The 12,987-nt window shown below is 39.9% G+C and overlaps 1 protein-coding gene across 2 annotated transcripts in view; it reads left to right on the forward strand.

The window, feature by feature from the left end:
- LOC136885811 (protein draper) overlaps nucleotides 1-12,987 on the forward strand; it is a 314,515-nt gene that overhangs the window by 187,779 nt on the left and 113,749 nt on the right. For both annotated transcript variants that reach the window (XM_067158547.2, XM_067158548.2), the window contains exons 5-8: nucleotides 60-306; nucleotides 2,166-2,286; nucleotides 10,429-10,566; nucleotides 10,657-10,868. In XM_067158547.2, the coding sequence (XP_067014648.2) occupies nucleotides 60-306; nucleotides 2,166-2,286; nucleotides 10,429-10,566; nucleotides 10,657-10,868 (718 nt within the window). The remainder of the gene's footprint in view (nucleotides 1-59; nucleotides 307-2,165; nucleotides 2,287-10,428; nucleotides 10,567-10,656; nucleotides 10,869-12,987) is intronic.

Below are 12,987 nucleotides of genomic sequence, written 5' to 3' on the forward strand. Positions count from 1 at the left end.
ACCTTTAATGTGCTATACGTTCTTCCAAATTACTGATAAAGTAATGTTTTATATTGCAGCCTGTCCCTCTGGTTATTGGGGTCCAGACTGCCAACACTCCTGCCAGTGTAAAAACAATGCAACTTGTGATCCATTTGATGGGACCTGTCGGTGCACTCGTGGGTGGCGTGGCAAGCATTGCGATGAGGAGTGCCCACCTACGCATTATGGACAAGACTGCGGTGAAACTTGCCGATGTCGGAACGGTGGCTCCTGTCATCATATTTCAGGAGAATGTCACTGTGCTCCAGGATGGACTGGACCTCTGTAAGTTATTATTACACTGTGTCTCTGATGAACTGGTAGACAAATAATATTGAGATGAAAGTAATAAAAAGAGACCTTAGAAAACTTACGAGTCAGTACCTGACAAATTTGTCCTCTTACCTGAGCAACCATATTGAGTTCTTAACCACTATGTTTATATTTCAGTTGGCATATGTAAATACTTTGCTAGTCAGATTCCTTAAGCCTGGTTCTTACCCAGATATCTGGAGTTTGATTTGTGGCCAGGTCAGGAATCTTTACCTGGGTCTGAGGCTGATTTGAGGTCCACTAAGCCTTCATGAGAACAGTTGAGGAGTTATCTGACAGTGAGATTGTGACCCTGGTCTAGAAAGGCAACATTGGCCCAGAGAATTAATCAGCACTGACCATGTGCCATCTTTTAATCTTAAGTAGCTATTTGCATAATATTTCTTACAAAACAATAATATATCTAGAAGCAATAGTTGTAGTTAAATGCTGCTTGGCTCATGAGAGCTAACCGACTGATATGTACAAAGTGGCTGTTTATTCAGGTAAAAGCTTCCCCAGTGTAGACTCATTCATAATCCATGCAAGTTTGATATGTGCTTGCAGCAGGCCCTGTTGAAGCTCTTATATTTGTCTTTCCAAATTCCTCGTACTTGATGGTAACTCTTGTTTTCAATACATGATATCGCAACTGTTGACGTGGTGCTGGACTTTTTTGACATTATCATTCATGTGCAACACTGAATGTCTTACAAATTTTACTTCGCCCCCTTTAGACTCGGACTGCTCATCTTTTAGGGTCTTGCATCTGTACACCATATCATCGTTGCACCTCAAAATACCATTATGTAACAATGTTGAGGAGAGAAATACTGACCAGGAGCACATGTATGACTTTGAATGAAAATTTGTTGATAAAGTTCAAGCAGTACTAAACCTTAGGTGACAGAAACTTTCTGGTCAAAGTTCTAAGCTGAAATATTTTCACACAGTGGTTTTTCTAGGTGCAACGACAATATGCTGAAAATATCATATTTCAGAGGCAGATTTTCCTGTCTATGCACAGAACTTTGTTTATTCCTCCTTTTCGATGGCAGGTGAGCTGTGGGTGAATAATAAACATGCCCTTGTCATTACTGAATCAAACCCTGCTGTCTAGGGTTAGCATGCCTAACTATAACTCGGAGACCTCGGATTAGATTCCCAGCCTGGCTAGAGATTTTACCCGTATCTGAGTGCTTGTTTAAGGTCCACTCAACCTGTGTGAGAAAAATTGAGCTGTCGGATGGTGAGATAGCGACCCTGGTCTAGAAAGCTAAGAGTAACCGCCAAGGGGATTAATCATGCTGACTAGGATCACCTTGTAATCTTCCAGTGTCTGGGCTGAACAGCAGGAGCTTGGTAGACCAAGACCCATCAGGCCTGTACTGCCGTGGGGTTTGGTTTGATACTTGCCATTACTGAACTCTAGGTGGGTCAAACAAGAACATTGGAATATGTCAAAACGTGTTCAGTCATCCTTGAAGCATTCATAAACTAAAGCATGGGCTGGAGAAAGTTTGTTTGGAAACATTTAGCCCGAGAACTTCTAGGACCAAGGTGATTCATTATAGGCATAATTACAGATAAATTGTTACTGCATTTATAGTATGTTTTACCTTCTTTAAATACTTTCCCAAAAACTGATACTAGCATTGTAGAACAATAAATCAGTTATTCCCTCCTAGTTCTTACATGCATGAGAGAGAGATGCTGCTCAGGCCTTCTAATGCAGATACAGTATTTGACATTTTATTTCTTTACACTGTACAAGTTGTATGCACCCTGATGCCCAGTGTATATCACACGCTCCACTTCTCTTCTTTTTACAGATGTGAAAGCCTGTGTCCAGAGGGAAAACATGGTGAAGAATGTTCTTCAGAGTGTCGCTGCCAGAATGGAGGAACTTGTAGTCCTACAACTGGGCAGTGCTACTGTACTCCTGGATGGACGGTATGTTAAATGTTCTCTTCATTCTCTGATTAAAGTGGGAGAAATTCTTCTTAGAATGCCTATCACCTTGATTGCTTCCCTTTTTATGAAGAAGATTTTGTTTCTTACATAGTAAAACCCAAATTTTAGAGTTAGAATATTAAAGAATTTGTTTTAGGCTACTGGTACATACTCGTAGTATATGACACTATATAAGCAATTTTCAAGGTACTCACAAGTCGTGTTAATGAGAAAAATTCCAGTATGTGTATCTGTCATTCACAAGTACGGAAATGCCTGCTAACGTCACGGCCAGTTGTATACATAACATCCGTAAACTCTGTGGTCACTTCAAATGTTGCAGCAAAACATTCTGAAATATTCACTGCCATTAAAATTTCTTGGAGGCTAGCCAGAATAAGATCATCTACCCCTTTCTTCCTCAGATGATGGGTCTTGCACATCAGACGCACTTGCTTGTACATTAGCTTCTACTGGAGCATATATGGCAAAATCGTCATCTTCACTGACGAATTCCTCAAAACTTACACCAGTGTTTGCCACGTCTTGTGGAATACCCCTTTCATCAGATGAAGTGGTATCCACGTTACCCTCAAATTCTCGTACATGAGTAGCATTATGTCTCCATGCTCTGTTAAAGAAATTCTGCACATGTTGTGATGGAACAGATACCCAGGCAGCAGCTACAGCTTTTATTGCATCCAACACATTCCAACTTGGTGCTGCCACATTATTTTCACAGGCATGAATTGCATCTCTCATAATTTATTTCCGATAAGCTCTCTTCACGAGAGGAATAATGCCTTGGTCCAAGGGCTGTGGGCGACTCGTTGCATTTGGCAGGGGAAAAAAAAATATAACGTTTGTTAAGTTCAGGTCACGTATATTGTGGACTGTTGGAATGAAGAAGACGCTTACGAAATGAGCTGTCGATCCAAGCTTCATTACAATGAGAGTAGGTGCAAGGTAGTGTATCCTTATTTATGTTCTAAAAACAACTTGGTTTCCCGGACTTATCAATCACCCATGGAGAGTTTTTCACTGCCATCAGCATTACTCACAAGTACAACAGTTCAGCGTTGTTTACTGAGAGCTCCACCATGACACTTTTCACTTTTAATAAAAAGGGTTCGACTGAGAAAGAGACTGTAGAAAAGTCCTGTTTCATTCATATTGAACAAATCACTTGAAGCATAATTTTCTCTCACACAGTCATATTCATCTAACCTGCTGTTTGCCCCTTCTTCGTCAACCTCATTTACTTCACCACAGTCAGTAATAACGAAATTAGTGTTTCTTTTGGGACCGGGAATTCTACCCTTAAATCCTTGGCAATGTTGTTTTTGTTTTTGTCTGAATTTTAGGCCCACTTAAAGGTACATTGGAAGCGTGCATATAATTAAACCATTGTAGAAGTAGCATTTCTATATCTTCACTGGGCTGGTTGGCCATGTGGTTAGGGACACACAGCTGTGAGCTTGAATCTGGGAGATAGTTGGTTTGAACCCCACAGTCAGCAGCCCTGAAGATAGTTTTCTGTGGTTTCCCATTTTCACATCAGGCTAATGCCTGAGCTGTACGTTAATTCGAGCCAAGGCCACTTCCTTCCCATTCCTAGGCCTTTCCTATCCTGTCATCGCCATAAGACCTATCTGTGTCGATGCGACGTAAAGCAAATGCAAATTCTAAAAAAAATTCTTAAACATCTTCATACTTTGCACTAAGAAGTCGTTTAGATTTGTTCTCAAAACCTGATGCAGCAGCATTAATGATTTTCTCACTATCATTAATCACAGTAGATAAGGTAGACTTAGCAATTCCAAACTGTTCAGCAATTGTAGTTTTCTGTAATGTACCAAACTCCCGTATGAAATACAAAGAGACATAAAAACAGAAATAAAGAATGAACTTCCTAGGCTAGCCGAAGATTTGAATGTTAAATTTGATATCAGACACTAATACAATACTAATACTAATACACTAATACAAAATTTAAAAACTAAGATAGAAAACAACATTGTGGTAACTAAGGCTGACAAGGGAGGATCAATAGTTCTCTTAGAGAAAGAAACACATATTTAAAAAACAGAGGATTTCTTTAACAGTAATGGGTACATGGTTGTTAATAAAGATCCACTGGTTAAGATACAATGTAACTTAAAGACAATAATAAAGAATTTGACATTTCTGTTTAATGAACAAGATCAACAGAAACTCGTAAATATGAATCCGAATATTCCTTTGGCAAGAGCTCTTCCTAAGGTACATAAAAATGATATTCCAATGTGTCCTATTATTAACTGCCGCAACAGTCCAACTTATAAAGCCTCTAGGTACATCCATGGCTTCCTTAAGAGACATTACGTGTTTAATAACAAGCAACCCTTAAGGAATTCAATAGATTTTTGTGAGATTTTAAGCAAATTTAATCTTCAACCAAATCAAGCAATATGCTCTTTCGATGTGATTAATATGTACCCAAATATTCCGACTAGTGACACAGTTAACATCATCTATGATAATATCTGTAAACATAGTGGCCTCAGTAGAAAGGAGATCGATGAATTCATGAAACTATTGAGCTTCATTCTGGACAACAATTATTTTACATTTAACAAAAAAATTTATAAACAGAATGGTTTAGCAATGGGTGACCCAATATCGGGCATCCTAGCTGACACTTACATGGACTCAATTGAACGCACAAAAATAACTAATATTAAAGGGATTTGCTTATGGTTGAGATATGTGGACGATACATTCGTAATAATTGATAAAGATGTTACCAATAGTAGCAAAATTTTGGAAAAATTAAACAATATCAACCCTAACCTGAGTTTTACTAAGGAAGATGAAGACAAGGGTTCCTTAAATTTTCTAGACATAACAGTTACACGAACCAATAACACTTTTGAATTTCAAATATATAGAAAGCCTACACATTCTCCGATAACTATAAATAATTCCTCATTACACCCTGGCTCCCAGAAACAAGCACCTTTACATAGTTTAATTTATAGAGCGCTAAGAATCCCTCTTTCCCCTACCAGCTTAAGGAATGAGTTGAACTACATAAGAAACCTAGCCAGACTTAATGGGTTTAAGGTCGAGATGGTAAACCGCTTAATTCACAAAATCAAAAATAAGTTATCCACGAATCTCATACCCGACAAACCAAAAAGAATTAAGTACACCACTTTCACTTATAGTAGCCCAGTGGTCCACCAAATTGCGAATACTTTCAGTAAGCATAATATGAACATAGTCTTTCGAACAATTAACACAACTCAAAACATATTTTTTAATCATAATAAGATTAATTATGACAATAATAGATATGCAGGTTCAGGAGTTTATAGATTAACATGTTCTTAGTGTGGAAAATCTTATGTTGGACAGACTGGGTGCAGCTTTTATATAAGGTACATGGAACATTTCAATGCCGAAAAACATAATAAATACTCGGCAATGAGCACCCACATGAAGGAAACTGGACACCGGTTCACTACAATAGAAAAAGATCTCACAATAATCAGGAATACAGGCAAAGGTAAACTTTTGAATGAATTAGAGAGTATTTACATTTTCTTGGACAGAACATATAATAAAGATCGTAATCTTTATGACGACACGGAAGTCAGAAGTCCGCTATATATTTTAATGCCTAAGTTATTGAATATGGTCAACCCAAACCATAATAAAGTACCTCAGATATTTAAATCCTTAGAATGAAAGACTCCCTCTATTTCGTTAAATACCGACGCCATACTTGCTCCTTCAAGTAACGCCCCTCCTATACTGGCTACAACACGTGAGGCTCTGCTTACCGGTACCCCCCTCTTCCCCTCAGCATTCCCCAACACCTTCACAGCGCCGATACTACACTAGAAGTAGGAACTTCAAACAGACTAACGCTGCAGATACATTAGGACATACTTTACATCTTGAGAATAAGTAAGTACACATTATTCAACATAGTTTTCAGTGATATATTCTCGGCCTAATTTCCCATCGTCAAGTTAGCTTTCCGTTTCATTCCAGATTGACAACATTGTTTACTACGGACATCCAGTCTACAGGAGGCATTTTCTGGTTACATGAAATTGTCGTCCAGCCTACCTGCTTTTATTTGATATTTTAACAGTGTTTTACGGCAAATTCTTCAATGTTTTTTTTAGCACTTCACAATGTACCACGATTTTTATCCAACTTTCCAAGACGTCTTAAACTATACCGCCTTCAATTTAACTACTTACTTCCATCCTTATTCTAAATATTGGCCTCAAACATGAGCATATCATGTATCTTTTAACCGCTTTTAACCGTCTTGTTCTTATCCTGTTGACGTCTTATTTTTGATATTCTGTTCTCCTAATGTAATATACACTGACTGACAGAGCAAATGCAACACCAAGAAGGAGTGGTCAGAACTTTATGCCAATTGCAGGGTAGACTGACGTCACTGAGGTATGCTCATGATGTGAAATGTGCCGCTGTGCTGCGCACGTAGCGAACGATAAATGGGACACGGCGTTGGCGAATGGCCCACTTCGTACCGTGATTTCTCAGCCGACAGTCATTGTAGAACGTGTTGTCGTGTGCCACAGGACACGTGTATAGCTAAGAATGCCAGGCCGCCGTCAACGGAGGCATTTCCAGCAGACAGACGACTTTACGAGGGGTATGGTGATCGGGCTGAGAAGGGCAGGTTGGTCGCTTCGTCAAATCGCAGCCGATACCCATAGGGATGTGTCCACGGTGCAGCGCCTGTGGCGAAGATGGTTGGCGCAGGGACATGTGGCACGTGCGATGGGGTCCAGGCGCAGCCCGAGTGACGTCAGCACGCGAGGATCGGCGCATCCGCCGCCAAGCGGTGGCAGCCCCGCACGCCACGTCAACCGCCATTCTTCAGCATGTGCAAGACACCCTGGCTGTTCCAATATCGACCAGAACAATTTCCCGTCGATTGGTTGAAGGAGGCCTGCACTCCCGGCGTCCGCTCAGAAGACTACCATTGACTCCACAGCATAGACGTGCACGCCTGGCATGGTGCCGGGCTAGAGCGACTTGGATGAGGGAATGGCGGAACGTCGTGTTCTCCGATGAGTCACGCTTCTGTTCTGTCAGTGATAGTCACCGCAGACGAGTGTGGCGTCGGCGTGGAGAAAGGTCAAATCCGGCAGTAACTGTGGAGCGCCCTACCGCTAGACAACGCGGCATCATGGTTTGGGGCGCTATTGCGTATGATTTCACGTCACCTCTAGTGCGTATTCAAGGCACGTTAAATGCCCACCGCTACGTGCAGCATGTGCTGCGGCCGGTGGCACTCCCGTACCTTCAGGGGCTGCCCAGTGCTCTGTTTCAGCAGGATAATGCCCGCCCACACACTGCTCGCATCTCCCAACAGGCTCTACGAGGTGTACAGATGCTTCCGTGGCCAGTGTACTCTCCGGATCTCTCACCAATCGAACACATGTGGGATCTCATTGGACGCCGTTTGCAAACTCTGCCCCAGCCTCGTACGGACGACCAACTGTGGCAAATGGTTGACAGAGAATGGAGAACCATCCCTCAGGACACCATCCGCACTCTTATTGACTCTGTACCTCAACGTGTTTCTGCGTGCATCGCCGCTCGCGGTGGTCCTACATCCTACTGAGTCGATGCCGTGCGCATTGTGTAACCTGCATATCGGTTTGAAATAAACATCAATTATTCGTCCGTGCCATCTCTGTTTTTTCCCCAACTTTCATCCCTTTCGAACCACTCCTTCTTGGTGTTGCATTTGCTCTGTCAGTCAGTGTATATTGTTCAAGCTTTTCATTAAAAAGATCCATTTCAGTGTCAGACATGGATTATTTTTTAAAAACGATGTGTGACAGTTAATTTTAGATGAACATTTCAATTTTTCAAAGTGATTTTAGTATAAGTTCTGTTTTATTCAATATTTTTGTACTGTAAACATTTTGCATCCACAGTGTTAACACTCGTAAATATTCATCAATACGTTTTACGTTTATGACTCCTTAGACCACGTGTGTTTTAAGATTGATTGAGGCTGATGATGCCCAATAAATAGTGGGCGAAACATGTACCCTTCAAATTTCTGATAATTTCCACGTGTATTTAACCACACTATAGTGGAATAAATTGTATTGAATAGGTGGTATTAAAAATACTCCTTGTATAAACTTTGTGATTAACAATGGATAGCGTCGATGATTCACATAAAATGATTTATAATGAAGCCTCCTGTGGCTAAGAAAGAGTTCGTGGTAACCAAAATTCATGTTATCGGAGGATACCTCCCGTAAGAAATTATACATTCTCTTCCGGGATCCAAATTTTGTTCATGTTAACCGAGGGTTTGTGTTAGAATAGTTCGTATTAACAAGGTTTTAGTGTAATTCTGTAGCTTCACAATTTAAGAAAAGTAAAAACAATTACCTGGGGGAGTATAAACAGTGACCATAATAATTTCACTTAGATGTTTTCAGCTGTAACTGATTTGATTTGATTTGATTTGATTTGATTTGATTTGATTATCAACAACAGTCATTACTTCTCCAATTACAGATGATGTAATAAATTCAGAAAAACTACTACTAACTACTAAGTACTACTACTACTTAAAACTAACATATCTCATATTGATCAGCAGCTAATGTACTAGTGAAATACGGAGTGGGAAGGGAAGGGGCTGCTTCTTGTGATAGATTTCATCGAGAAGTACAGTCAGTAGCTTTAAGCAAATCGGTTCATTGTCAGTGTGTATTCTTACTGTTCATCTGCCATGTGAGTTATGCTCCCTGTAAATTCTAAACTGAAGTTTATGACCAAAAAAAAAAAAAATGCAACATGAGAGGTTGTTCTCAATATGTACTAGTTTTATGAAGAAAGAAGCTGAGGGGAGTAAGAATAAAACTAGAAAAGTATAGAATAGAGTTGTTCAAAGTACAACAAAGAGTAGCAAATGCAACAAATGTGTCTTTCAGGATGGTCAAGAGAATTTTAGTACAACAGAGACAATGCAAGACTGAAGGAACTTCATTTGGTAAGCCAGGAAAGACACTGAAAGGGAAGAAGCATATAATGGACATTGACCATCACCACCACCACAAGACCCGTATCTGACAACTTTTGACACAGGAGTACATGGCAGTGATGTGTTACAATGTCCTAAGCCCCTAAAACTAATCAACAATAAAAATCACATGGATTAGCTATAGTTAGTAAAGATTTACTCTGTCTCTTCAGCTGCAGCTCATCTCCACTAGAACCCTAGGGCTCTTAACTTAAAGCGTGGGTTGGGGACCACGGGGCCCTTGGCTGAGTCCTGGCATTACTTCCACTTACTTTTGCCAAGCTCCTCACTTTCATCTATCCTATCTGACCTACTTTGGTCAACTCTGGTTCTTTTCTGACCCCAACGGTATTAGGTTTACGAGGCCTAGGGAGTCTTCATTTCCATGCCTTTCGTGGCCCTTCTCTCTCTCTTTAGCTGTTATCTTCATTTTTTAAAGTGTTGGACCCCTTCTATTTTTCCCCCTCTGGTTAAATAAAGGATGGTTGTCCAGTTTTTCTTCCTCTTAAAACAATAACCACTTTCACCACCACTACCTCTATGATCTCCACTAGAATACATTACTGTAATTGTATGAAGAACTAACCTTTCTACGACAGATACAATAGCTAGTTGTATGATATAATCTGTGATCTTTGCATTCTACTACATTGGTAGCAAGCACTGCAACCAATGTCAGCCGGGCTGAGTGGCTCGGACAGTTGAAGCGTTGGTGTTCTGATCCCAACTTGGCAGGTCCGATCCTGGCTCAGTCCGGTGGTATTTGAAGGTGCTCAAATAAATCAGCCTCGTTTTTGATAGATTTACCGGCATGTAAAATAATCCTGTGGGACTAAATTCCGGCACCTCAGCGTCTCCGAAAACAGTAAAATTAGTTAGTGGGACATAAACAAATAACATTACTTTGTATTATTCAACCATTGTCACAAGTGTCTTACACTGCACTCTCATTTTACCATTGCTTTTTACTTCCTATGGTGGAAAGTTGGAAATGACCAAAAACAATTTCCTCTTTTTATATGAATAATTTAATACATATTTTTTCCCTTTGCTATTAGGGTCTAGTATGTGCAAATCGTTGTCCTGCTGGAACATGGGGAATAAATTGTACCCAACCATGTGACTGTTTCAATGGAGCTTCATGTCACCACATAACTGGCATGTGCGAGTGCCTTCCAGGTTACCGAGGAGAGAGGGTAAGCACTGCATCTTATATTCTGTTTCTGCTCCTTGTTTGAAACTAAGCATTGTTTTTGGAGAAGTACTATAGTCATTAAATGTTTCAGTGCTTGGAGACCTGTCCAGAAGGAAAATGGGGATCAAATTGCACCAATAACTGTACATGTGGGAATGATGCCACTTGTTCACCTATCAATGGATCTTGCACCTGCACTGAAGGCTGGAAGGGAGTCAACTGTACAGAACGGGCTTGTCAAGATGGTCTGTTTGGAGAGGGATGTAAAGGAGTCTGCGAGTGTGTAGTTGAAAATACAGATATGTAAGTACTTCTTGTCTGTTCTGTTGTGGGTGTGCAAGACCGGTGACAACATTGAAAGCTTTTCACTCAAGTAACTTTTTTTTTTTTGATCCACTCAGTTTAATAGGTATCCCAAGTCATTTAATACAATTCATATCATAGTAGAATATAGCTCTTTTACTCTTCTCGATTTTCAGTCTCTTCCTTTCAATCAATAAATCAATCAATGACCTGCATTTAGGGCTGTTGTCCAGCTGGCATGTTCCTTATCAGTTGTTTACCTAACATTTTCTTAAACATTTTCAAAGAACTTGGAAATTTATCGAACATTTCCCTTGAGAATTTATTCCAATCCCTTACTTCTTGTCGTATAAATGAATATTTGCCCCAATTTGTCCCCTTGAATTCAAACTTTATCTTCATATTGTTCTTCCGTATTTTTAAAAGGCTGGGGCCATACCTTAATTAAGGCCACGGCTACTTCCTTCCCATTCCTAGGCCTTTCCTATCCCATCATCACCATAAGACCTATCTGTATCGGTGCGACATGAAGCCAATAGCAAAAAAAAATCTTAAGTTCCACTCAAGCTTATTCGTCTACTTATGGCATTCCATGCCAACTCTCCACTGACAGCTCGAAACATACCACATAGTGAGCATCTTGTCTCCTTACTCCAAAGTCTTCCCAGTCCAAAGTTTGCAACATTTTTGTAACATTACTCCTTTAATGGAAATCATCCATAACAAATAGTGCTGCTTTCCTTTGAATTTTTTCCAATTCTCATATCAAGTAGTCCTGGTGATGGTCCCATACACTGGGACCATACTCTAACTGCGGTCTTTCCAGAGACTTATACACCCTTTTGTTTACATCCTTACTATAACTTCTAAATACTCATATGCATGTGAAAAGACCTGTAACCTTTCTTAACAACCTCGTTAATATGATTACCCCAATGAAGATCACATTAACACCTAAGTATTTAGTGTTCTTCATGAGGCACTATCACCTCACCAACACAATAATAAAACTGATATGGGTCTATACATCAAACTTCTTTCTGTATGTCTTGAGTTTACTGAAATGATCATTTGTTTCATTTTGTTAGTCGCAAATTATGAGGTAAAGGTAACATTAAGAAACAGTACAGATGTTAATACCAGAGAAAAGCTTTCATTGGACCAATCTCCATGAACAGTTAAGATCGCTACCAAAGATTATATAAATACTGAACTGTTTTCCATATCAACTTACAATCCATCAGAAATTAGCTAGGTGAAATTGAAATACAGTAGAACCTCGATAATTCAAAATTGGTTAATTCAAAATCCCGTCTAATTCAAAGAAGCTCTCGTTCCTGGAAACATGAGATTTGGTTTTGCATGTTATTTAAATTGTTCAATTCAAAATGCGGATAATTCATAATTCGAAGTACAATGTCGGGCCCCATTACCAAAATTCAGACTTTTAATCTGAAACTGCCTTTACATTTTAAAACAATAGTATGTTACAGAGCAATTTTAATTCAAAATTTATCTGCATCATGATAGAACACGTCTTCTGGAGGAATGTGCAGGGGTAGCTTTCTGCACTTTCACACACTTTGGTGTGTCTGCAGTGTGCTTCATAATTGCTAAGTTCGAGCGAAATCGGAATTGTTTTGTATTTAAGGAACGCTGTAATATCACGCAAGAGGCAGTGTGCGGAGAAACAGAATCCGCGTACACTGGCGATGCCGACAGTTGACGAAAAAACGTGGCTCATATAATAAATTCGTAGGCACCGAACAATATTGTCATTGCCGATGAAACTGCATTGCTTTCTTTTAATGCCGAGCCCAAACGGTCTTATGGTATTTAAGGAGAAAGTGTCAGCCGGGAAATTGTAAAGGGTGAGAGTCATTGTACTGTGTTGCAATGCACACGGAAATGAGAGAATTCTCCCCTCGCCATAGGGAAGTTCGATAAGCCACAATGTTTTAAGGGCGTCGGGCACTTTCCGTGCATGTACAAGGCATCTAAAATGCGAAAAATCCAAAAAATAATGCATTTGCACAGGGGAACCAGCACCATTTATCCTCGTCTTTGAATCGAGTGATTTTCTTTTTCTTTTGTTGCATGAGGTTTTGTTTGTCAGTGA

Source organism: Anabrus simplex, chromosome 1 (assembly GCF_040414725.1).
Source record: "Anabrus simplex isolate iqAnaSimp1 chromosome 1, ASM4041472v1, whole genome shotgun sequence".
Lineage (NCBI taxonomy): Eukaryota > Metazoa > Arthropoda > Insecta > Orthoptera > Tettigoniidae > Anabrus > Anabrus simplex.